This window comes from Tursiops truncatus, chromosome 21 (genome assembly GCF_011762595.2).
Source record: "Tursiops truncatus isolate mTurTru1 chromosome 21, mTurTru1.mat.Y, whole genome shotgun sequence".
Taxonomy (NCBI): domain Eukaryota; kingdom Metazoa; phylum Chordata; class Mammalia; order Artiodactyla; family Delphinidae; genus Tursiops; species Tursiops truncatus.
The window spans coordinates 5,568,209-5,591,262 of record NC_047054.1 but is presented as its reverse complement, the minus strand read 5'-3'; the positions used below and the strand labels follow the sequence as shown (position 1 = coordinate 5,591,262).

Here is a 23,054-nt window from a genome sequence, read left to right as displayed (position 1 = left end):
GCCCGCTGTGGCCCCCTTCCCCTGGCAAAGCAATAGAGCTATTTCTTTCCACTTCACCCCAAACTCTGTCTCCGAGATTTAGCCCGGCACCGGTGCACAGAGGCCGGATTTCAGCAACCCTACTTGTTCCAGTATTAGTGTCTTAATTAATTAATTCTTTGTGCCTCAATTTCCTTACATGGAAAATGGGATAACAAGCCTACCTTGCAGGATTTCTCTGAGAATTAAATGAATTAATACATACATCAGAACAATGCCTGGTACCCAGTGAGCCCCCTATTAATGTTCGTTTTTATGGCATTATTCTTACTTGTTTATAATGTAGATATAAATGCATCGTTCATGCTTTCTTCATCAAATCTTGTCTTTCTATCTAGTGGCAAAGTTGAAAAGCAAATTCAAAACCCTCAAGTACTTCAGTTACTGGTAAACCCTACAGATATTCATGGTTCATTAGTTGTTTAGTGACTATGGTGTATATAAAACAGTTTCTGGTATACTAGATGCGACTTTGCTACCTCATAAGCAAAACAAAACAAAACAAACAACCAAACAAAGACAGCCCATGAAAATGAAGCAACAGAAAACACGGCCGAAGAAAAGTTGCAGGCTCAAAAATACATCCATCCTATGTCACAGGTGAGTCTACTGGTTGCAAAGAAAGAAACGCTCATTGATATATAACAGACCAGCCATTTTCATGTAAAAGTCAAAAATTTAGGAAACACTAAAAATATTAGAAATGAGGAAATTTTTTAAAAGAGGAAGAAGCCACATGTTTTGAGGTAATAATATTCTGGAAGACGGCAGTCTCTCAAATATCCTTATCAACAGCCCCTTGGTTCCGGAAGGTTTTGCCAGTGGTGATGAAGCCAAGATGATCTGGACAGTCCCCAGGTTTGCCGAGTTGAACTGAATTCACATCAAGTGGGATTTTACCTAAGTTTTTTCCTGAACAGACAAAGAACCGATGGCAGTTCTTAAATGTGCAATAATGCGCCATGACGTCCTACACCGGAAGTGCCTTAATAACTTTTAATAACTTAATAACTTTTTAATAACATTAAACATTACCCCAGGGCTTCTACCCCAGATGTTGATGTGAAGCTGTGCATAAACCAACCTGTTAGTTCATCACGCCAATCCCCCCACAAAAATTCCCTTAGTTATGTCCATATACGTTCATTTCCAACACTGCCACCCTGTAGTTAAAGGCCTAGCCTGAGCTACTGTACGTTACGTACTGTAATAGTCATTCCCTGTTCTGCTTACATTCATTCTGGCTATCGTTCAACCCATTTTCTCTTTATTGATCAAGTGATATGTTTGGGATCTGCTTCAAAGTAGTCCCAAGGTAACTTTAGCAGCTTTGATTGTGTGCTTCTGCAAAAGCAAGGTTGTATCTCCTAATAGGATGTTATCTTTCTGCTCAATTTACGGGCCAGGATGTTACTTAAAACAGGAAACCTTACCATAAGAGATTTCTTAGAAAGATGATTTCTCACGCTAGTTTTGGTTTGCTGATATTTCACTTAAGATTTTTGCAGCTACACTCCTGAGTGAGATTAGCCTTTGATTCTCCGTATACTGACCTTCTCAAGTTCTGGTAATGTATCAGTTAAATTTCGATCCCTCTGAATGTAATATTTAGAACGAGGGAATTCTTACACCAGTGGGCCCTTCCACAGTTGCGGGTTAAGAAGTCTCTGCAAGGCTGTTGTCTTCGCATGTATGTTGGGCTTGACTTTACTGTAGACTGTCTGGCTGCAGGTCTGCAGTGAGAGCTGAATGTGAAGTAGGGGAGAGCAAGGATGTACTGGAACCCAGAAGGAAACCTGGATGGTGTTTGTCTCTCATCACCTCCAACTTCCAAGATGCAGGTGACCCGAGGAGAAGCCGGTACCCTTCACCACTTGAGAGGCAGTCGGGGGGGAGCTGAACCAGCCGTGGGTCTGGATGTTGCTGGATGAGCAGTGGCCTGTGCCAGCAGCCGTGGGGCCGTGTCCACAGCAGACTTCAGAGCGTAAAGATGGTGGCTCTTCACTCTGTACATATTTTTCTTCTGGTTGCTCCCAACCCAGAACAACAGAGGAGAGGGGATTCTGGGAAGCAGTTCAGGATAACTAAGGTGACACCGTACAAAGACGCCACAGGTAACAGGGCACTGACTCCGTGACATGAGAGAGGCTAGTCTCTTGTTTTCTCTACTGTCATAGTTCACCTATTAGAAATATTTCTGCCTATGGTGCTTGGTAGAAGCCACTGGTAAAATCACCTACTCTTGGAGATTTTTCGGAGGAAGTTTAAAAACTAATGATTATATTAGTGATTTTCAGACTACTTAGGTTCTTTCTTTCTTAAAAAACTCAGCTTTGATAAGTTATATGTTTTAGGAAATTGTCTATTTCATCCAAATAGTCAAAATTATTGGCATTAAGTTGTTATATAACAACCACTTATAAAAATTTCAGCAACGTCTGCTATTATGTTCTCTTTGACTCCATCTGTTGTTTATTTGTAGCTCTGTTCTGACAGAGGTATACTAATTACTAGTTTTTCAACAGGTTATCTTTTAGCTTGTTTATAATTTGTTGATAAAAAGTTACTTTATTAATTTCTACTTGCAGCTTTATTATTTTCTTCCTTCAGTCTGTGGAAGTTGATTTTGCTCTTTTCATAATTTTGATTGCTTGACCTATGAGTTACTTAAAGATATTTTCTCAGTTTCCAAACATAAAGAGATTTTTTCTCATTGCATTTTGTGAATGATTTCTACATTAATTTAACTGAGAGGAATGGATGTGTTCTACATCAGAGGTCAGCAGACTATGGCTCCTGGGCCACATCTGGCCTACCATCTGTTTTGGTAAATAAACTGTTATCGGAACAGAGCAAAACCCATTCTGTTGTACATCATCTATGTTTGCTTTGAGACTATAACTGCAGAACTGAGACTACATGGCACACAGAAACGAAAATATCTACTCTCTGATCCTCTGCAGAAAAACTTTGCCAACCTCTGGTCTGTATAATACCAGACATCTGAAATTTCTTAAGACATGCTTTATGGCCCTGTGTACGCTCAATTTTCGTAAATGTTCAAAAGCTACATGAAAAGAATGTGAATTTAGAGTTCCATTTACCAATAAGAGCTACCTCTTAAATTTCTTCTATATGTTTATATAGTGAGCAGTGTTTGTCTCCATAATCTATCAATTACTAAGATAATTCTATTAAAATGTTTTCTCTGGGCTTCCCTGGTGGCGCAGTGGTTGAGAGTCCGCCTGCCGATGCAGGGGACACGGGTTCGTGCCCCGGTCCGGGAAGATTCCACATGCCGCGGAGCGGCTGGGCCCGTGAGCCATGGCCGCTGAGCCTGCGCGTCCGGAGCCTGTGCTCCGCAACGGGAGAGGCCAACAACAGTGAGGGGCCCACGTACTGCAAAAAAAAAAAAAAAATATATATATATATATATATTTTTCTCTTTCTCCTTGTAGTTATGCCAGTATTTCAATTTTCTATTTTGAAGCCATTTTACTGGGTGAATACACAGACTTGTTACAGCTTCTTAGTAGATTCAACCTGTTATCATTATATGGTGGCATCCAGTAATTTTTTTTTTTTTGCCTAAAAATCTTACTTATCTCACATTAATATAGTGACAACACTTTTATTTCCTGAGGCACATCTCTCATGATCCTTTTATTTTCAACTTTTCTGAATCCTTATGTTTTAGAAGGGCCATTCAAAAAAGTCAATCTGAAAATTATCTTTAGAGAACTCAATTTATACTTATTTAAATTACTAATATATTTAGATTTATTTTTCCTATATTAGTTTGTATTTTCTCCACCTTTTCTGTAGCTTTGTTCTCCTTCTTTAGTTCTTTTGATTTGATTAATTTTATAATTCTGTTTCCTGCTCTTCTCTGAAAGTTATATATTGTATTTATTTTTTACCATATCTGTGCCTTAAATTTTATTCAGACTCAAGCTTTAAGGGGACCTAGAACAGAATCATAGTCAATTAATTTTTGTGCTGAAGGTTTTAATCCATAGACTGAAGGAAGAAGAAGAAATTAAAAAATGGTAGCATGGCAATTAGAAAGAAAGAAACCTGGCATTATTCACAAATATTATGATTTTCTACTGAAAACACCCCACAGAACCTACAGATTTCTATTAGAATTAATAAGAGAGTTTAACAAAGTTTCTGGGTATAAAATTAATATACAAAAATTAATTGTAAATACAATTCATTTGTATTAATTGTACAAATTAACCCACAACGTATAGGTGGAAGATGAAAAAAACTAACAAGATACTATTTATAGTAGTAGCATAAAACAATTCAGTACCCAGGAATAAATTAAACAAAAAATATGTGAGACCTTCTCAGGGGATAATAATAAAACAATACTGAGAGACATTAAAGAAAATGTATATAAATGGGAAAACATATCATGTTTATTCATTGGAAGGTCAAGTGTTGCCAAGATGTGAATCCTCTCTCAAATCAATGACTGACAGGTTAAATGAATTCCAACAATAAACTCAACAAGTGTTCTGGGAATCACAGAAGTTGCTTCTAAAATAGATATAGCTCTACCAGGTATCAAGACGTAGTGTAAAGCTGTAGAAACCAATATAATGTGGTTTAGGCCTGGGGAAACGTAACCAGTTAGAAAGCCCATGATAGGCCCTACGCTTATTCAGAGTGGGTCTGCAGCAACTGTACATCATACCGTTCCAAAACTCAATTCCAAGTGGAGAACTGGAAAGGAAAGCTTTAAGAAGAGAATTCAGGAAAATACTTCCGTTATCTTGAAATACAGCAGGGTTGTAACAAATAAATTACACACAAAATATGAACCAAAATGGAAAAGATTTATAAATTTGACTATTTTTAAATTAAGAACTTCGGTTCACCAAAAGAAAAACCATAAAAAGCGAAAAGACAAGCCACAAAGGATATTTATAAGGAGCTCCTTCAAGTGTTTTTTTCATTTTCTATCTAATTGTTAGAATATAAAAATAACTCCTAAAAACCCACAAAAAAGGAGCAGATGATGCAGTTGAACAGATGGCAAAATATTTGGCAGGCACATGACAAAAGAGAAGTACAGATGGCTAATAAACATGAAAATGGCATTATTAGAGAAATGAAAATTAAACCACAAGATATCCCTACATGCTCGCTAGATCGGCAAAAATTAAGACTATTGGCAATACCAAATATTAGCAACAATGGGAAGCACCACAAATTCTTATATGCTGCTGGTTTCACTATAGATACAACCCTGTTGGAAAACAGTGTAACACTAGGTAAAAAAACAAAAGATATTCATGCTGTTTGACCTGGCAATTCCAGTCCTAGAGCTATACCAACTTATTTGTACTGGACGTTTAGAGCAATATCATTTGTAATTACTCTAACTTGGGAATGGAATTTATAGCATTGAACATGAGTGAACTTCATATATGCATAGATCAATCTTCCTATCATATCAGTTAGTGAAAAAAAGCAAGTCATGAGAGAGTGTTTAGTGGATGACTCAACGCATATAAAATTTAAAAACAGACCAGGGGCTTCCCTGGTGGCGCAGTGGTTGAGAATCTGCCTGCCAATGCAGGGGACACGGGTTCGAGCCCTGGTCTGGGAAGATCCCACATGCCGCGGAGCAACTAGGCCCGTGAGCCACAACTACTGAGCCTGTGCGTCTGGAGCTTGTGCTCCGCAACAAGACTGGCCGCGACAGTGAGAGGCCCGTGCACCGCGATGAAGAGTGGCCCCCGCTCGCCGCAACTAGAGAAAGCCCGCGCGCAGAAACGAAGACCCAACGCAGACAAAAATAAATATTAAATAAATAAATATTAAAAAAACAAAAACAGACCAAATGAAACCTTATCAATTTGGGATGTATTCAGAGGAGTGAAAACCAGAAAGAAAGGCCAGAAAATGATTACAATAAAAGTTAGTTGCCCTCTCTTTGGGGACAGGGAGGGTGTTGTGGTTATAAAGGTTTACCTGTGGTTATAAAGGTTTACCTGTGGTTATAAAGGTTTACAAAGACTCCATGCTCCACTTCTTGACTTGGGTCGTGGTTAAACAGATTTCTGCTTTACAGTCTTTTATTAAATTCTATAAATGAGTTCTGTTCATTTTTTTTCCTGATGTAGTTTATTTTTTGATTAAGAAGATGCGAATTAATAAAGAGAGGGCAGCCAAAAAGATTTTAAAATAGAGGATGAGGTTAGCAGAAAACATAACACCCCAGTAAGAGATAAGGAAGCACTTGGCTCTTCTTACCCTGATGTCCTTTACTCTTGGGGCCTCCCTGCTCACCCTGACAGCCTAAATCTGCCGAACACCTGCTCTACGACTGAGGGCAGTGAGAGACTTCAGACCTTCTCCCAGATGTGCAGAGGGGTTACTGTTCACCTCCACGGGACACACAGAGCACCCAAGATGACCCAGGGACTGCCTCTTAGCACCGAAAGTGTGCACAGTGGGGAGGATGGAACAGTGCCCAAGCGTGGCTCGAGGGCAAAACTGCCAACAGCATGCGTCAAATGACCCTGGGTGATCCTCAGAGTAAAAACGCGAAAACTCGTCTGCAAGAGTGCAGGGACTGTTCGCAAATCACTGCAGTTACACGTATTCGGTGACTCACGACAGTTGTTCTGAGCAGCTCAGGTGAGAACATTCTACGTGCTCTGGATTAAGGCAGGTGACGTCACGGGGGTGATAAATTCACAACGAGTAGCTTGGGTTCTGAGTGTTAAAAGCTTCTCTGGTACAAAAAGGATTCACCAGTAGTTAACGTAACGTGAAAGAAACGCTATGTGTTTCAGAGCAAAGAGTGGACTTCAGATACCATCAACTTCTGTGATTTACGGATGGCTTCAAAAAGCCCTATGAGTTCAGCAGAGCTACCTTGAGTGCATCTGTAAAACACGGGTTCTCTCTTCCAACGATGCAGCTTCCACTCCAGCAGCTTTACAATTTGAGCTTCCAGATTCAGACACACACACACACGCGCACGCGCGCGCACACACACACACACACACACACACACACACACAGTCAATGGCTTAAAAATAAAAGGTCCCAAACCCACCGATCTTGCCCAACTCCTCCATTTTGCAGATAGAGAAGCTGAAGTTGAAGACACAAAAAAACTGAAGTTGAGAGAGTGTAGGGGTGTCCTCAGAGCAACCCAGAGCGCTACCAGCAAAGCAAGACTGGAACGGAGACTGTCTGCTTCCTGCATGTGCTTTTCCAACGCGTGACATTTGCTCCTTAACCACAGGCAGACATATCGAAACCAGTGAACATAAAATAAGGGAGGCGAAAACAGACCTAATAACCGATGGCACCTACGTCATCAGACTTTCGTCAGGATTAAATGAGGTTATAATTGTACACGTTTAGAACAGCCCCTGGAGCAGTAACCAAGAACTGGGGTAGTGTTTACTCTTCTCATAAATGACACTTTTCTTGTCCTTTCCTTCTCTTTACACACTTTGTTATCACACTGTTCTAGCTCTCCCAAATGCCAGCGTGAAGTTTTAAAAAGGCCACAAACCCATACAAGGAATGAAACTAGCAACCCGTCTTCTCCAGTCAGAGGACGACAGCTGCGGGGAGGAAAATCTGATATGCGCCACGGACAAGGGCTTAATGGCCGAACAGTTTACACGTAATGCATCTCCTCCCCGCAGTTCTAGCCACAAATAGTTTTATCACCACTAACCACATGCTCAGGGTAGGTTTAGGCGCTGGCAGCAGCTAGTTTGTTTTATCTTGACATTTGTCATGAAAAGTGAAGAGGGGGCACACTGATGTGTGTTTCTGACATGTGAACATGCTTGCAGAAGTAGGTCTTAGAGCAGAGAGCATAGGAAGTCAAGAGTCCCAGGGGTACTGGCCTCAGCCCCAAATTTGCCTGGCAAGGCGATGTCCCATACACTCAGGCAGAGCAGCCCAGTGTCCTGCGGGCAGTCTGTCCTCACCCAACTACGTCCCAATAGGAGGCCCACCCCACGCTGGGGGGCTACGGCTCTGTTGTTACCTTAACCCCAGAGAAGAGAGCTCCTGACACTGAAACAGACCATTCCTCCTACTGCAATCCTCTAGCTGCCCGTGTATGAGGAGCCAGTTGTGTGTATAGGCAAAAGTAAGATTTTTTAAAATTTTACTTATTTTTATTATTCCTACCACTCTGCTAACTTAAACAGGTACTAAAGAATTTGGGGTCCAGGGACTTCCCTGGTGGTCCAGTGGTTAAGACCCCGCGCTCCCAATGCAGGGGGCCTGGGTTGGATCCCTGGTCAGGGAACTAGATCCCGCATGCTGCAACTAAGAGCTCGCATGCCGCAACTAAGAGCTCGCATGCCGCAACTAAGAACCCGCATGCCACAACTAAGACCCGGTGCAGCCAAATAAAGAAAGAAAGAATCTGGGGTCCAGGAGTAACATACAGAGTGGCTTAAAGGATGAAGAACTGAAGTCCAGAGGAATTGTTCTCAGCAGGTATTGAGAACAAGTGTTACATCAGCCAAACCCCTTCTGTAACACCTTCTAAGACTTGACAATTTCCTGGTTTGCTGTAGAGACAGAAAAAGAGCGATCCCCTGTCAGTTATAGTTCTGATATCTGGTGTCTGGTGTGTTTTCAGTTCACGATACACACTCTGAAGTACCATGTTGAGCATTCAATTTTAAATGAACAGAGAGAAAACGTTTCATAATAGTTGAAGTTTGGCTCAGAGAGTTTAAAATATTAATAATAAAAATGCACTCACTTAAAATGAGAAATCAAAAGGTAAACAACTAGCTTTCCTCACCACAAGGCAAGAGATCTTTGAGTTGATATGAAATGAAGAAGATGTTTGAAGATATTCACAGCCATTAACTATTCCTGTTAAAACATGTACATGGAGGGTCTGTTTTATTTGGGGAGGAGGGCTAATGCCAAGGCATAAAGTTGAAAGGAATCAGAGAAAAGGGACAGTAGGTCTGATTAGGAAGAAGGAGTGGGGGCATTCGTGATAGATTTAATTTCTGGGCAGTACTGACTTTCGGTCTTCATTTGTTCTTTGAGAATTAACTCTGAGAGTCCCTCCGTTAACATTTATTCAGCATGTAGAGGGGCCACACCGCTGGCCGAGGCAAGGTTAGAATTGGCAATGCCCCGGGGTAAGTGGTAGTAAGATCCGTATTTTTAAATTTGAATCCCCTCACCCTCTCCCTTCCTTTTCCCCTTCTTCCCTTCTCCCTTCCTTCCTTGGATATTTACTTAGGACCCGCCATGTGCTAGGCATCTTTCCAACCTCTGAGAGTGAAAGGAACCTCTGTCTTCACGAGACACACAAGCTGGTGATGAGCTGACTTGGTGGGACAGTCAATGTTGAATCTGTTTGGGATACCACACAGATGGGGAAAAAACAGCACAGAAAGTATTAAGTAATTCTGGGTCTAGGAAGGATTATTACAAAGACTGCAACCCGCCACAGAGATAGCTCTGGAAAAAGAACACTGCTTGTTTCATAGTATAAATGAAACAAACAAAATGCTGCAAATGGTCAAGATGGGCGATGTCAGAGGCAACGTCAGAAGACCAGGGCTCATGACTCACTTTCCTCTAACTTGATCAATAACCTTGAGCAAGTCTATGTATTTAAGCCTCTGTTACCATCTCTGTAAGAGAAGCATAATACCATCTAGTAGTTTGTAGAGGTCAGTGATAAGATGAAAAGGGATCGTGTATGTGGAAAGACTTCGTGGATTACAATAAAAATATGACATCATCACTAGAAAGTGTGGGGTAGGTCGAGTCAAAGCTAGAAATAGAAAGACACTTGCTGACCACCCCCTATTAAGTTCAATTGCCGAGAATTTGAGAAACTAAGGGTTCACTTTATGGTAAAGAGGATGTTTACTTTTTTCCGTTTCTCATTTTCTCCTCCTTCTACCATTATTAACCACAGAATATTTACTAGAGAAGCAACACAGATGTACCTCAATTTAAGAAAATGTAGTACATAAAAATGTATATTTACAAAATGAATTGATTATTTCCAAAGGAACTCCTTTAAGTAACAAGTTTACATGATCATATAAAAATTCAGTAATTTACCAAAAGCTGCTTTATACACAATGTATGAAGCAAAACTGTGCACGTATTCTGGTGTATATACATTTGATTGGTGTTTTAGCAAGTTGTAAACATAGCTTTAAAAGCTCCTAAGATTTGGCTATTTTGAAAGATAGCATATCTTACAGAATATTTCAATTTCTGATATTACAACACGGAGCTGGATTTCTATCACCTCATAAAACGAATGGCCAGTATTCTATCTGCAGCATTATTCCTTAAGAGTCTACCGAAGACTACGCTAGTCTGGGCTACCTTCCGAAAATCTGGGGGAATCGTCACTTACTGCTGTGATCTCAGAAATGCTACTTTCCGGTTTGTGAAGTCACCGTAAGACATTCTGATCTGAGCAAGTTCCTTGTCCATCACCATGTTCCTGCCAAGCTTTCAGTAGTAAAGCTGGTTTCTGACTTGCGCTTGAGCTTGGTCATGGACGCTGCAGGAGGGACGCTAGCCCGAGACCTGCCAACGAACAGCCTTAATATTCCTGTTCCCCCGTGGTACTATGTACAGCTTAATGGTCTCTTGCTGAAGAAAGAAGACACGATCACTATTTGTGATTTACTATTCTCTTAGTAGAGGCTTAGTCAGCTTCAGATAATCCTTGCCGTGGCCCAATAAAGAAGCAAGGGTTCCTTAAAAGTTCTTGGAGGGCTATTTTGCAAACCTGTGCCTAGGTTCCCAGATAATTTAAAATACTGATAGACTTTGAGGTTATTCAATGATTCTATGATATAATTCTGCATCCTCTTCCCAGATATAGTCCGCTTTTTTTTTTTTTTTTAAGAAAAAGGGTTTTTTCCCTCTTTCTTCATAAGAAAAAAAAAAACACTTTTTTGTAAGGTATGTCCAGTGAAAAACTATGTTTTGCTTGCTTCCTGGAGAGACCAGCTGGCAGAAAAAAAACAGAGAAAATAAAGGAAAAAAGCCAAATCCCTGAACAGGCTGGCTCAGCTCTTCACTGTTAGTGCTGTCAGTACTGGTTTTTGTCTTCCCTTTCCAAAAAGCTGCCAGGGATTAAAGAAAAAAATAAAAGGGTGAGGAGGACAGTTTGGCGGAGGAAGTTAACATCCCGGGCTTTGAGATGTTGGAGGTTAAGAAGCTTCAGCCCTTTCTCTGGTGGCCACGGTAACAGAGCAGCTGGAAGTGTGCTGTTCCATGTCACTGTCACACGCCGTGACACACTCATCATAAAGCCCTTCCAGAAAAGCCCAGGCTTTCTACAGTCTACTCATAACCAGGTACCTGACCAGTTTGCCCAGGAAAACATTTCTGTCCAAAGAATTTCTGGCAAGAGGAGTTTCTTAGACAGAGTAATATGATGGTAGAAAAAATGTGTGCAAGTCATTTAAAACCCCGTGCTGGGGCTTCCCTGGTGGCGCAGTGGTTGAGAGTCCGCCTGCCGATGTAGGGGACACGGGTTCGTGCCCCGGTCCGGGAGGATCCCACATGCAGCGGAGCGGCTGCGCCCGTGAGCCATGGCCGCTGAGCCTGCGTGTCCGGAGCCTGTGCTCTGGAGCGGGAGAGGTCACAGCAGTGAGAGGCCCGCGAACCGCAAAAAACAAAACAAAACAAAACAAAACAAACCCCGTGCTGTGAACTGGCCCACCCACGTAGCATCCCCTCCAGGTCCTCGGCATCCTAACCAAGCCTGCTATCTCCCTTTGCTCCGATCCCAGGTGATGGCTCAGAAAATCTTCTTTTTTGTGAAGCCTGTCAGAGAAAAATGTCTGAATCACAAGAATATCTTGAGTCTTCAAGACACAGAACCAACTTCTCATTTTTTGCTTGTATTTAGGGGAAATTTTGCATATTAAATAGTTAAAATTCTGTTTGGAAGGGGCCAGCAGACAAATCCCGTGGACGGCACAGAGACCTGGGGAGCCTGAGGCTTGCTTTTGTCAAGGCCGCTGTTCACACCATGTGAAAGACCAGCGGTGGGAGAGCCACGTGGCTGAGAGAAAAATCTCAGGAGCCGGTTGGATTTGGCTTGAAATTCTATGCTTTTCGTTACTAACTGGAAACAGTTGACAACTTAACTTAAACTTTCACTGGGCTCCGGCTTGTTACTCTTAAATTGACATTTAAATAAAACCAACCACGTAAGTTCTGAAATCATATACCTGAAGAGCCAGCATGACGCTGGGACAGAACACTTACTTGTCCTAGTGTGATTACCTGCTTATGGCGACTGTTTAGCAGATATAACATGATAATTCCACCATCTTTTCTTATTGATGCTTCTCTGTGTTACTAAATTGTGGGAACTTTTGTACTGTTTTTTAAAATTTTTTAAAGTACAATATAAAGAATTAACATTCATGGGGCCAGACACTGTGGCATGTGGTTTAGGTAATACACTATATCCCGTATAAAATTTACGGTAACCCTCTGAAATAAATATCATTATGTCCATTTTAGTGATGAAGAAACTGAGGCTAGACTTTAAACAACTTTCCTAAGACCACACATCTCGAAAGTGCCATGATAGAAAAATTTATATGTGACTAAATCGCTATGTTACCAGCAGTGTGATTTACGCAGGGGTCTTTTATTCATTCCACAAATATTTGCTGAGTTTCTTCAATATTCAAGGCATTGTTTTTCCTATTTGCCATTTCAGTTATTTCAAGGACCAATTGACTTTTCGCTTAGTCAATTATAATTTCCTTCTCTAGAATAACAGCAGTTTCCCCCTGTAGTCCTGTTACAATTCAATGTCCAAGTTTTTGGCAGGAATCAAGTTTGCCTCATGAGCTTTAGATAATTACAAACTTTTTTTCTCCTTCTAGTTAAATACTTTGTCTTTTGAAAATCTTATTTTTTTTAAAATAATCAAAGTATTCATTATAATGCTATAGAATCAGGTTTTTGCTCATGTGTGTGCTTTTAAAAATTAAACTTCAGATGATTACAAAAATCTCAATCATTGAATCTAATTAACTTTCATAAACAAAAATCATTTAAAAAATATGTTCGTTACTTCCAATGGACCCTAAATTTGAGCTTACTTAAACAGATTTCCCTTTCTTTCACATTCCTGGAATGTCACACCAATTAGATACGCAAGCATCGTTTTAGGACTTAATATTCACTATACAGGAGATAGTCTCTCCAACGCCAACCAGTCTCATTTTGTTGATTTCTTTGAAAAATGGTAAGTAGCCCTAAAACTTCACTCCCCTACTAGATTTTACTGGATGAGCAGTTTCATCATAACTACAGGGAAAAGACACAGAGATAAATGCTCGAATTTTCCTTTAGCTCCTTTTCTTTTAGTTCTTGGAGAGTCACTATGAAGAAGCATTCACTCCCTTCCCAGACTCAACAGATCTGTGATTTTATGTATTTGCACTCTAAAGGAACTGGCTCTTTTCTTTGTCCTAATTCCCCATCCTGGATCACGGCTCACGAGGGAAATAAGACACCAAGCTTTCTGAAATTCAGAAATTCCTTCGGGACATCATTTCGTTCTATAAATTACTGCTTTCTCTTGATGGATGCGGGGAATCATCATTTCTCTAGTGAAGGAGGTCGAGTTTGGAAAACAGAAGTGGCTCATCAATCTTCCAGCGGTTAATCAAAGATGTGTGGGGTTGTTCCTGAGGAATTCACTCACAGCGTCATCAGGACTTACATGCTCGTTACTTAACTGCTATCACAGTGTGTTGAGAACTCTTTAGAGGAAGAACGGCATCCTTTAGCACTTTGGCAGCAGACGACCTGCCTCGATCAACTAACGAGGAACGTTCGAGGAGCAGAGTTTCAACGCACAGGCCTTAACTTTAATTGCATCATTGTCAGTTTTCATTTAAATCAAGCTGCACACTTGAGGACGGAGATGACCTGGTGTTTCTATTTAAGAACATCAATGGCATTTCCATATTGAATTTCAGTTTGTTTGTACTCTGCCCATAGTTTAAGACCATGAGCCTTCTGGAAAGAGTTTATGTATTTCTGAATGCTTCTATTTTGCTCAGTAAGTAATGGTGACATGGAAATTTTAGCTGCTCGCATGGAGAGAAGTTTGCCTTTGTGCCATCTGACATAGTTATGTCCATTCCTGACGGGCCCCAAATGTTTGCTGTTGTTCTAATCCCTAGGAAAGAATGTGGAACGGATATTCAGTTATGACTCATTTTACAGGGTGGTTAGGGTCTGTAAAGATGCATGTAACTCACATAATATTTTAAATAAACTGGGACAGTTTAGTTTTAAACATTATCTTCTTCTTTTCTTTAAGGAAAAATGTCTCTTGAAGTCCAACGTCCGAAGATTCACGGAAGTAGAGTTGTTCTGTTCAGGAAGGGAAAGGGGGCCCATGGGAACTTGTCCCCAGGCACCGCCCTAGTCTCTCAGTCCCTGAGGCTCTTCTAGAAAACTCCTAAATCTACTTAGGGGACAGATTTTTAAAATCTCATCCCACAGTAGCCAATGAAGAATTACAGGATTGAGAGAAGAGACCCTTCTAATATATGTCCTCTTCAACCTAAATTTCACAGAATGGACTGGCTTAATTACAGGCCACCTGGAAGAGCTAACAATTTAACAATTTATGAGACTCTGTAAGCCTCTCCTTCCCTGAGCTGATGTTCTTGGGGCACTTCCAGTCTCAAAAGCCAGTGGTCTGCTTTGTAGCGTTGCTGTGAGAGGGCTGGAGAGAATGAATGATTTGTTCTTTATGCAGCTGGTAAAGAAGAAATGCCAAAAGTTCTACATAGCCTGTAACCAAACACTTTCTTTTTTAAAAAAAATCTATTGGAGGGTGATTTTGGAGGAAGAGGCGTTCCAAATAACCCCCCTGCTTTCATTGACATGGTCCATGTGTTACTGGGGATAAACTTTCCTCTCTCTTCCCCAGGTTAGAAAATGAGCTTAATGTGCTGAGACTGAAGCCAGAATCCAAGGAGCTGCCATGGAGCCACCCTGAGGATGTGCACAGCTGACTCAGCGCCCAGGAGGTATTCGACCTTCTCTGAGATGTAGTTCACGGAACACATGTAATGACATGTTGACTCATTACACACAGGATTTTGTAAAATACTCATGGTGGCACTGATTTTCATCATTACCTAGTGACTCTTTCTTGTAGGCTGAATCCAGTAAAGCCATTAGAAAACTCTTAATAGAACCCTTTACTTTGGATGTGTGATTTGAGAACATGTGTATTTATTTTTCACTTTGGCACCAACCATCTGTCTCTGTCTCCTCACCTAACATTTATCCTTTAACATTTGCCCCCATGAGCCACGCTTGTTCAGTTCCACAACTAAAAGTTCTCTTTTTCTTTAGAGTCAGCTTGGTTCCATCCACACTTGTACATAACCAGATATGTTCTGCCTTTGAAGTTTCACCTTGAGCTGCACCTTCTCTCAGGAAGGGCCTGATACTTCCAACGGACTTTCTTAGAGAACATTCATTGCAGAACTTCACTGTGTTCAATTTAGCACCTCATGAATTTCTACTTGCTTGCTGTTTGCTTGTTTTATATGTGCAAGGTTTGGCTCCGCTGACCCAAGTCTCCTGTTACTCAAAAAGCAACTCATACACTATATATGGTAACTATTTGCATGTACACCCACATATATACACATATACGTATCCGTCCACGTACATGTAGCACATAATATTGTGCCAGGAACAGAGTAGGTATCCAAGTATTTATTGAACTGAATTAAATTCAAAATTGTATCAGTTATGTCAATTAATAAGAAAAGCAGCTTATTTTAATAATTTACCACCTTCTGAAAAAGATAGCAGATTGGAAAGCAGAGACTTAGTTTTCATCCTTTAACTGTCCTCATTATATAAAAATTTAAGAGTTGACTATCACAATGTCACCTATATATAAACTTCATTTTGAAATTGTTCCCCAGAATACTTGTCATTCTTCAAAAGGCTTAGTGGATAAGCAATGAGCACACTTGCTCTTTCCTAAAAAAACAAATTCTTAGAAATAATAATAATAGTAGATTGAGCGATGGAAAGAACAGAGAGTAACAATGGGGAACAGGGGAGCTTTCAAGCATTATGAATAAGGACACATGCACGATTGTGGAGAGAATATGCATGGGCTTAGCACAGCTTTTATTTAACTGGTGAACCCCAGGCAGAGCTCTTCTTATCCGCATACTTGCTCTTCCGTGCTCCCCGAGCACCTCTTCCACTTTGTATAATAGCACTCACCATGCTTTAAATTACTTGATTTTCTCTCTCTGTCTCTCCCACTACACTATACACATCTTTAGGAGAGGGACTGTGGTTTGTTTGTATATTTTATCCTTCATGCCTAGCACAGGCCTTTGACATAGAAGACACACAAGTAAAAGGTATGGGAAGAATAGCCCTAGGAAAACTCATCCCTCCTAAGCTATCATGAGCTATGCCGAGTTCTTTAATTCCAAAACTCCATGCATTTCTCCAAATATACAGGAAGAGGAACAATATTAATACATTAAACTATGACAAAGTCTTTTGTAAACTTGGAAAGTTTGTTCCCAGATTCCTGTTCTAATTCACAGTATTATAATGGTTCCTTCCAGAAAAAGTGCTCTGGCATTTCCAAAAAATAGCAGAACATGGGCAGAATTAAAGTCTCTTAAAATGTTTTTTGGTAGCACTTTTGATTATAATGTCGTGTCTGTTGTGATAGAAGAGCAGTTCCATTGATTCCAGTTATTCTCAGGTGGTGTTTTCCCACCTAAGTATAGAAAATGTGTCCCCAAACTCTCACATCTTCAAGGTATTTTTACACCTTTATACGATGAACAGCATGAAAGAAGTCATTCTACAGGTTGGCTTGAAGTGTGTCATTGCTGAGATTCTGAGAAATGTTCCCAACATAACTAACCTCATAGACAACCAACATGGTAGCACGAAAAATCATATGAAACAAGTTGTTCCTTGGGCACAGGTATAATGGATATGACTGCTGCACTTGCTGGCGTCTGCTGTAAAGTTAAATTCTTAAAGCTGTTTTTAAACCTGGGATGGACTTTACCGATGGAGAAAGAATATTACATCATACAAAATTCTAGCTGCTTTTCCTACCCAGGTTACACTATTCTCTGGAATGACAAGTCCTTTTGCCGTTTGACTAGTGGTGCACGTTTACCCCATATCCTATTTCCAAGTGTCAACAACAGACTCACCAAAAAACAAACAAAGCATGCTTAATGGCAACCCTGAAATCAAATTTATGAAATCACAAGCACAAATATTCTACCAGATGATTCTACATACATTCTGTAGTCTATATAAAGCCTCAACTCTGAAAGGAGCAACCCAAAGAGGTTGGGTGTCCCTAGATTGTTTCTCAAGCAGCCTCACAGAGACCTTACCTCGATGAATTTTCCACCCTCTAACATTTGGCCCATGGCCTTGCAGGCTTGGAAACCTGATCTGTCAGCAAAGCTGGAGCAAAATCACATCTCAGAGGTGGACTTACAACTCAAAGAGCACAGAGCACTAAAGAGTGATGTCAAGATGCAAACATAGTAATTTACAGCGAGAACCATAAATGTCAGATGGACTGAAACACTCCAGGGGCAAAAGCCAGCACATTCCCTCTCTGTGGACAGACACGGATGGAGAGCCAAGTCATAACCAGAATGTCGCTTGGTGATAAAAAGGTGGAACAAAGGGAATAAACAGTAAATAAATCAAGGGCAAGGCTGGAATTCAGATTCTAGTTCTATGACTTCTTGATTCACACTGACATTTCACACTAGAGACAGGTGACCCACCAGACTCACCAAGCCGCTGAAGACCCAGCTCTCTGGGGTGGCAGAGGCTGGGAACTGCAGGCTCGCCTGGGTGGGTAATTCATCTTTCTGGATGACAGGCTTTTCCTTTGTTATAACTAATTCTGGGAGACCCTAAGGTAACATTTACTCTCTCTGCCAATGCTATTTAAGGTATCATCAGATTCATTCTTTTTCCTTTTCTCCTTTTTATTTATTTTTTGTTGTCATCCTTTCTTTTCTATCCACACCACCACCACCACCAAACAAGTCTAGGTCCTCATCTCTTTATGAGGGGCACGGGCCTAACTGGTCTACCTACTTCAAACCTGTCCCACTGCCCAACTCCAAAGATCACTACTATATAAATCAAGCTTAAATTAGCGTTTTGTACGTGTCTCTTCCCATTTTCCTACCTTCACTCATACCAAACACTCTCAGTGACTCCTACTGCCTTCGAAGTTGAGTTTGAATTGCTTGGCCTGATGTTCAAATTCTTTCATATCTGTGCCCAATTTATTACCATTTTTCTCCTGCATGAAACTTCGACTCCAGTCAAATCTACTGTCTCTTAATATCCTAGGTGCACTCCAACTCCTGCCTCTGCTCGTTCCTGGGTTCCTGGGGTCAACTCAAGATCTTTCTCCTCCATAAAAATGTCTCTGAAGGTCCAAATCGGAAACTGACCTTTCCGGTCTTTAGGCTCATTTGGTATTTAGTGTATCTGGAAAGTAAGTATTATATGTAGATATACCATCTCCTCAACTAGAATAACCTACTTACAGTTGGGAACAATACATTTTCCCTTTTTTATATCCTGTTTCTTCAATGCCTCCATACCAGGGGTGCTCAGTAAACAGGCGCTTAGAACTGACCTTGTCCACATGTAGGTAAAACTACTGAACTCTCCTCAGAGCCTAAGATAGAGCTTGAAAGGCACGACCCTTAGCAGAGGAGGGGAGCTCTCTCTCCAAGTGTCCGTGGGTCACTAGTGGCACATGGCTTCTTCCAAGCCCTTGGAGCGATATCAGAAGATCAGTGTTCTCCCCTGCGTCTTCCCCTGCTCTCCGTACTGTCTGATGTTACAGCTAGAGACATCGTTCCACTCGTTAGTCTCACTCAGTCTCAAAGTCAAGTGTTAGCTTTGAACACAGACTAGACCTCTGCTATGTGGACACTATCACCAGCACACTTAACAGCAAGAACCATACAGGGAGACAGATACACAGAAAATCCTATCGAGCCCCTTCAGTACGATGGCAGAGTTAATAAAGGGATGAAAAGGCAGATTTCTAAGGTTTATAGGCATAGCAAAGGGATCAAGAAGGGAACAGTCTTAAGCGATTTTAGTTACCATGTTGCTTTTCAGTATTCTTGTTGTGTAATCATACCTTGGTCTCAAGCCTGATTGGAAAGTGCATTAAGAAAGCTCATTCCATATTTGTCTAATACAATGAGCTGATTTGCAACCGTATCTGGGAAGACAGAGTTCCTTTTATTTCATACCAAAGCACTACAGCTCATGGGGAGGACATCCAGAAAGTTGTCAACAGGGTCTTCCATGATTATGAAAGACGTGAAAATACACACATCATCTCCTATTTCATGGATTTTGGCAGCTCCACATCAGAAATGTTGTGGAATGATCTGGCTAAGTCTTGAAAGTAGGAATGAGAAACCTAATTCAGAATGGAATGAAGGTGATAATTCTTGAAAGCAGGAATGAGAAACCTAATTCAGAATGGAATGAAGGTGATAATCTCTGCTAGGAAGGAGGAAATTGCTAGATTAAACAAAGATGATTAAGCCTGATAAATCATAAAAACATAAACAAAATAAAAATAAGTTTAGTAGTAGTAAATAAAAGAAAAAGCTATGTTAAAATAGAGACAGTAATAATTTCCTAGGCAAGGAAGAATTAATTCTTAGAGGTAGACCAAGAAAGAGCTTGTAAGGTTCCTGACTGTCCTCCTAATATTAAAATAAAATTGGAGACGAACTATGCTTACACTGAATAAAAATTATAATAATATATTGTATTGTTTAGTATATAGACTAATGCAAGCTATAGGGAGGGAGAATTTTGTTAAACAGATACAAAATTAAAAATAACAGAAAACAAACATTTGAAAACTCTATGTTCCCCATTTTTATTCCCAGGAAAAGTATTTTCTATTAGTGAGTGTGGATTTCTTTCTCTCCTTTTTGGGATATAATCCTAGAGCTCTAATATATCTTAACACAGACTCATAAAAGTAGGCGGGAACATGGAAGCCATTTCACATATTCCCATGACCTCCCAGCATGAGCACACTGAGATCAGGCTAAAGAGGGGACAAGTATTTCTTTATATTGGTAAATAAGTACAAAAGGAGACTCCAAAGCTTCCTCTAAAACCCTTCTCAATCCACCAAAAATGGTGGATTTTTAGCCAATACTTCAGTTTTTACGCACGGCAATTCTCACAATATGTAGACGAGATTTGAGTATAAGGTAATGAGCTATGGGCTGCCCGTGACAGTAAACTTTCTCACCTTATGATCACATAGCCTATTTAGTCTTATATCTAAAAATACGGGTTTAAAAAATTAAAATATGGATTTTGTTTTAAAATCTAGTCTCCTATGTTTGCTGGTTTTTAAACAACAAAATATTCCATTTCCCAACATGGTGTATGCCACATTTAAATAGTTATACCTGGTCTGAAGCAGAGCTGGTGGGTGAAGGATTAAATATTGTCTATTTCTCTAGATTCCATCTTCCTTGTGAGAGTTTCATCCTGGCATTTAGATTAAGTTCCTCACTTTGCATAAGAACAAAATCTTCCTCAGGAAAAATGTACTCTCCTTATCTATCTCATACACCAAAAAAGATTTTCTACCTTTATTCAACTTTCCATGTATCTACAGAGTCGCCTAGATTTTAAAATAAGTTATTCCACACATTGAAAAATGTAGAAAAACAGATTTTAAGAAGGCAAGCTTTCTACTCTAAGCGTTCTTTTTTTTTAAAAAAATAAATTACACTCTCTAATTATGTGATAGTGTATTTTGATTCTGAAAATTAAAGTTACTTTAGAGGTAGGTAGGGCTGTAAAATGTGCATGCTTGCCTGATGATTTTCAAACCAGAAATTAACCAAAAGGCTCTAAGAAATTAAAATGTCAACTTGAAGCCCATCCTAAGAATTGCTTTTATTATACAGAATATCAGTGCAATAGAATGGAAGTGGTTTTGCAGCCTTTCAGGTTGAGGGTCAAAATGATCATTTCTCATTTAGTCTCACACTTTAATTTCTTGTAGGAAGCATGATGGATGTACTTGGTCGCCTACATGTTAACATTTGTTAATTCATGTTCCTACCCTCATATAATCAATTTTTTACAAATTGAGCAAAGGCAACAACAATTCCATCAGGAAAACATATGCCATAAATCTTAACATTCACCACATTGTGCTTTACTTTATAATGAAGCGGTTAACCTTGGTCAAATAAAAATTGTGAGAAACCAATAAAACCTTCAAATCTTCTCTTATAACAATTATTTTTCCATATAACTAAAGACTTGATTTAAAAAATTATAAAATCTCAGGTATATTAAAGGCCAGTTGAAGTGCAATCAGTAACTGAAGCCTGTGAATGCATGGCTTGGCCCATGAAATGTTAAAAGTTAGGAAATATTTATGAATAGGAAAATATTGATATATATTTAAAACTATGCTTCCGTGAGGCTCTTCTGCAATGATGCCTTGATTTCATTAACCCAGAAAAAGTAATTTTCTTTTTTATGAGGCCATGAAGGGAGTTAAATATTTCCCGCAATGAGAAGTTGGCAGAATATTCGCTCTGAAGCAGTCCCTAAGGGAAACATGGGATGTTTGCTTGGACTGTGCGTGCAAGATAAAGTCAACACGAAACACGAGCGCAGGCCGTGCACATACCTTGTCCTTGGGTTACTCCGTAAAATTCAGCCGCTATCCGGGCCGCCTCCTTGCGGTTGCCTTTCACTATGTAGAAGTGACTGAGGATGGCGAGGCTGATTTTCACAAAGAGCTTGAAACAGAACAGCGAGAGGATGGTGAAGTAGACGTTAGAGAGCTGCTGAGCAAAGGGCCGGCTTTCTTCGACCACCGACATCGCTGCACCAGCCCGGCTGCTGCCGCCCTTGGTCAGATCCAAGTCCCGAATGTGCCTGGCTCCGGTCCGGGATGCTCCTGGACAGCTGGTCCTGAGGAAGGAAAATAGCAGCTGGTAACGATGCCTCCAGCTCAAAATATTTATACCGTCCATAAAAGTGCTTCGCACACGGCTATTGGTCTGACACTCTTCCGCGGGGGCAATGGCAACACGTGCCGCTTCCCGACACTCCTGACTTTCCGTGCTGGCTACAAAATGACATCCCGCCCCCCTGCCCTGAAATTCAGAATCAGGTACTGAAATTTATATACAGATTGTTGTTTCCCTTTGCGGGGGGGGGGGGGGGGTCAGTGTCAGCGGCACTCTGAAGGCTTTGCGTAAAAGGGGTTCCTGGTGTTAATGTAAGTGCTCTTCATAATATCAAGGAAAAATTACGCCCATCAATTCAAACCTTGAAAATGGTAGTATTTGTAGGCCATGAGCTAAATTACCAAATAGTCCAAGACTTGATGGTTTAATGATCACTCATCAAATTCGCCAAATTGCGGCTTCCACCGTTGTCAGGAAAAATAAAATGTGTAAGTGGATAGACTGGAAAGTCACAGGCTCATAACCTTAGAGTGTTTATTCATCCACTGAACACTTTTTTAAGCACCTGCTATATGTCAGGTATTTTGCTGGATGCTGGCAGACCAATCCCTGCCACAAGGATCTCAGAGTCTAGAGGAGGAAACAACCATAAAATAAATACAAGTGAGGACAGGGTAGCACAAAGAGGAAGGGCCTAATCCTGGTAGCGAAGAGTCCAGAAAGGCTTCCTGGAGGACATATAATATCCAGAGAATTTCAAGTAAATGTAAGTATTTCATCTTGACTCTCCCAAACCAAGCAAAACAATATATTTTTTAGCCCCATAATCTTTGTTAAACCCGATCTGATGTAGTTTAGAAATGAGGTGCAACTGTTTATAAGGGCATCCTTAGGCAAGCTATCTGTTTAGAAGAGAAATCGAGTAAG

At 40.4% G+C, this 23,054-nt stretch overlaps 1 protein-coding gene across 1 annotated transcript in view; it reads right to left on the bottom strand.

The window, feature by feature from the left end:
* ASB5 (ankyrin repeat and SOCS box containing 5) overlaps positions 1–22,255 on the bottom strand; it is a 51,628-nt gene extending 29,373 nt beyond the window's left edge. The window contains exon 1 of the mRNA XM_004312492.4: positions 21,842–22,255. Coding sequence (XP_004312540.2) covers positions 21,842–22,190 — 349 coding nt within the window. The 5' untranslated portion in view covers positions 22,191–22,255. The remainder of the gene's footprint in view (positions 1–21,841) is intronic.
* Between the last annotated feature and the right edge of the window lie 799 nt (positions 22,256–23,054).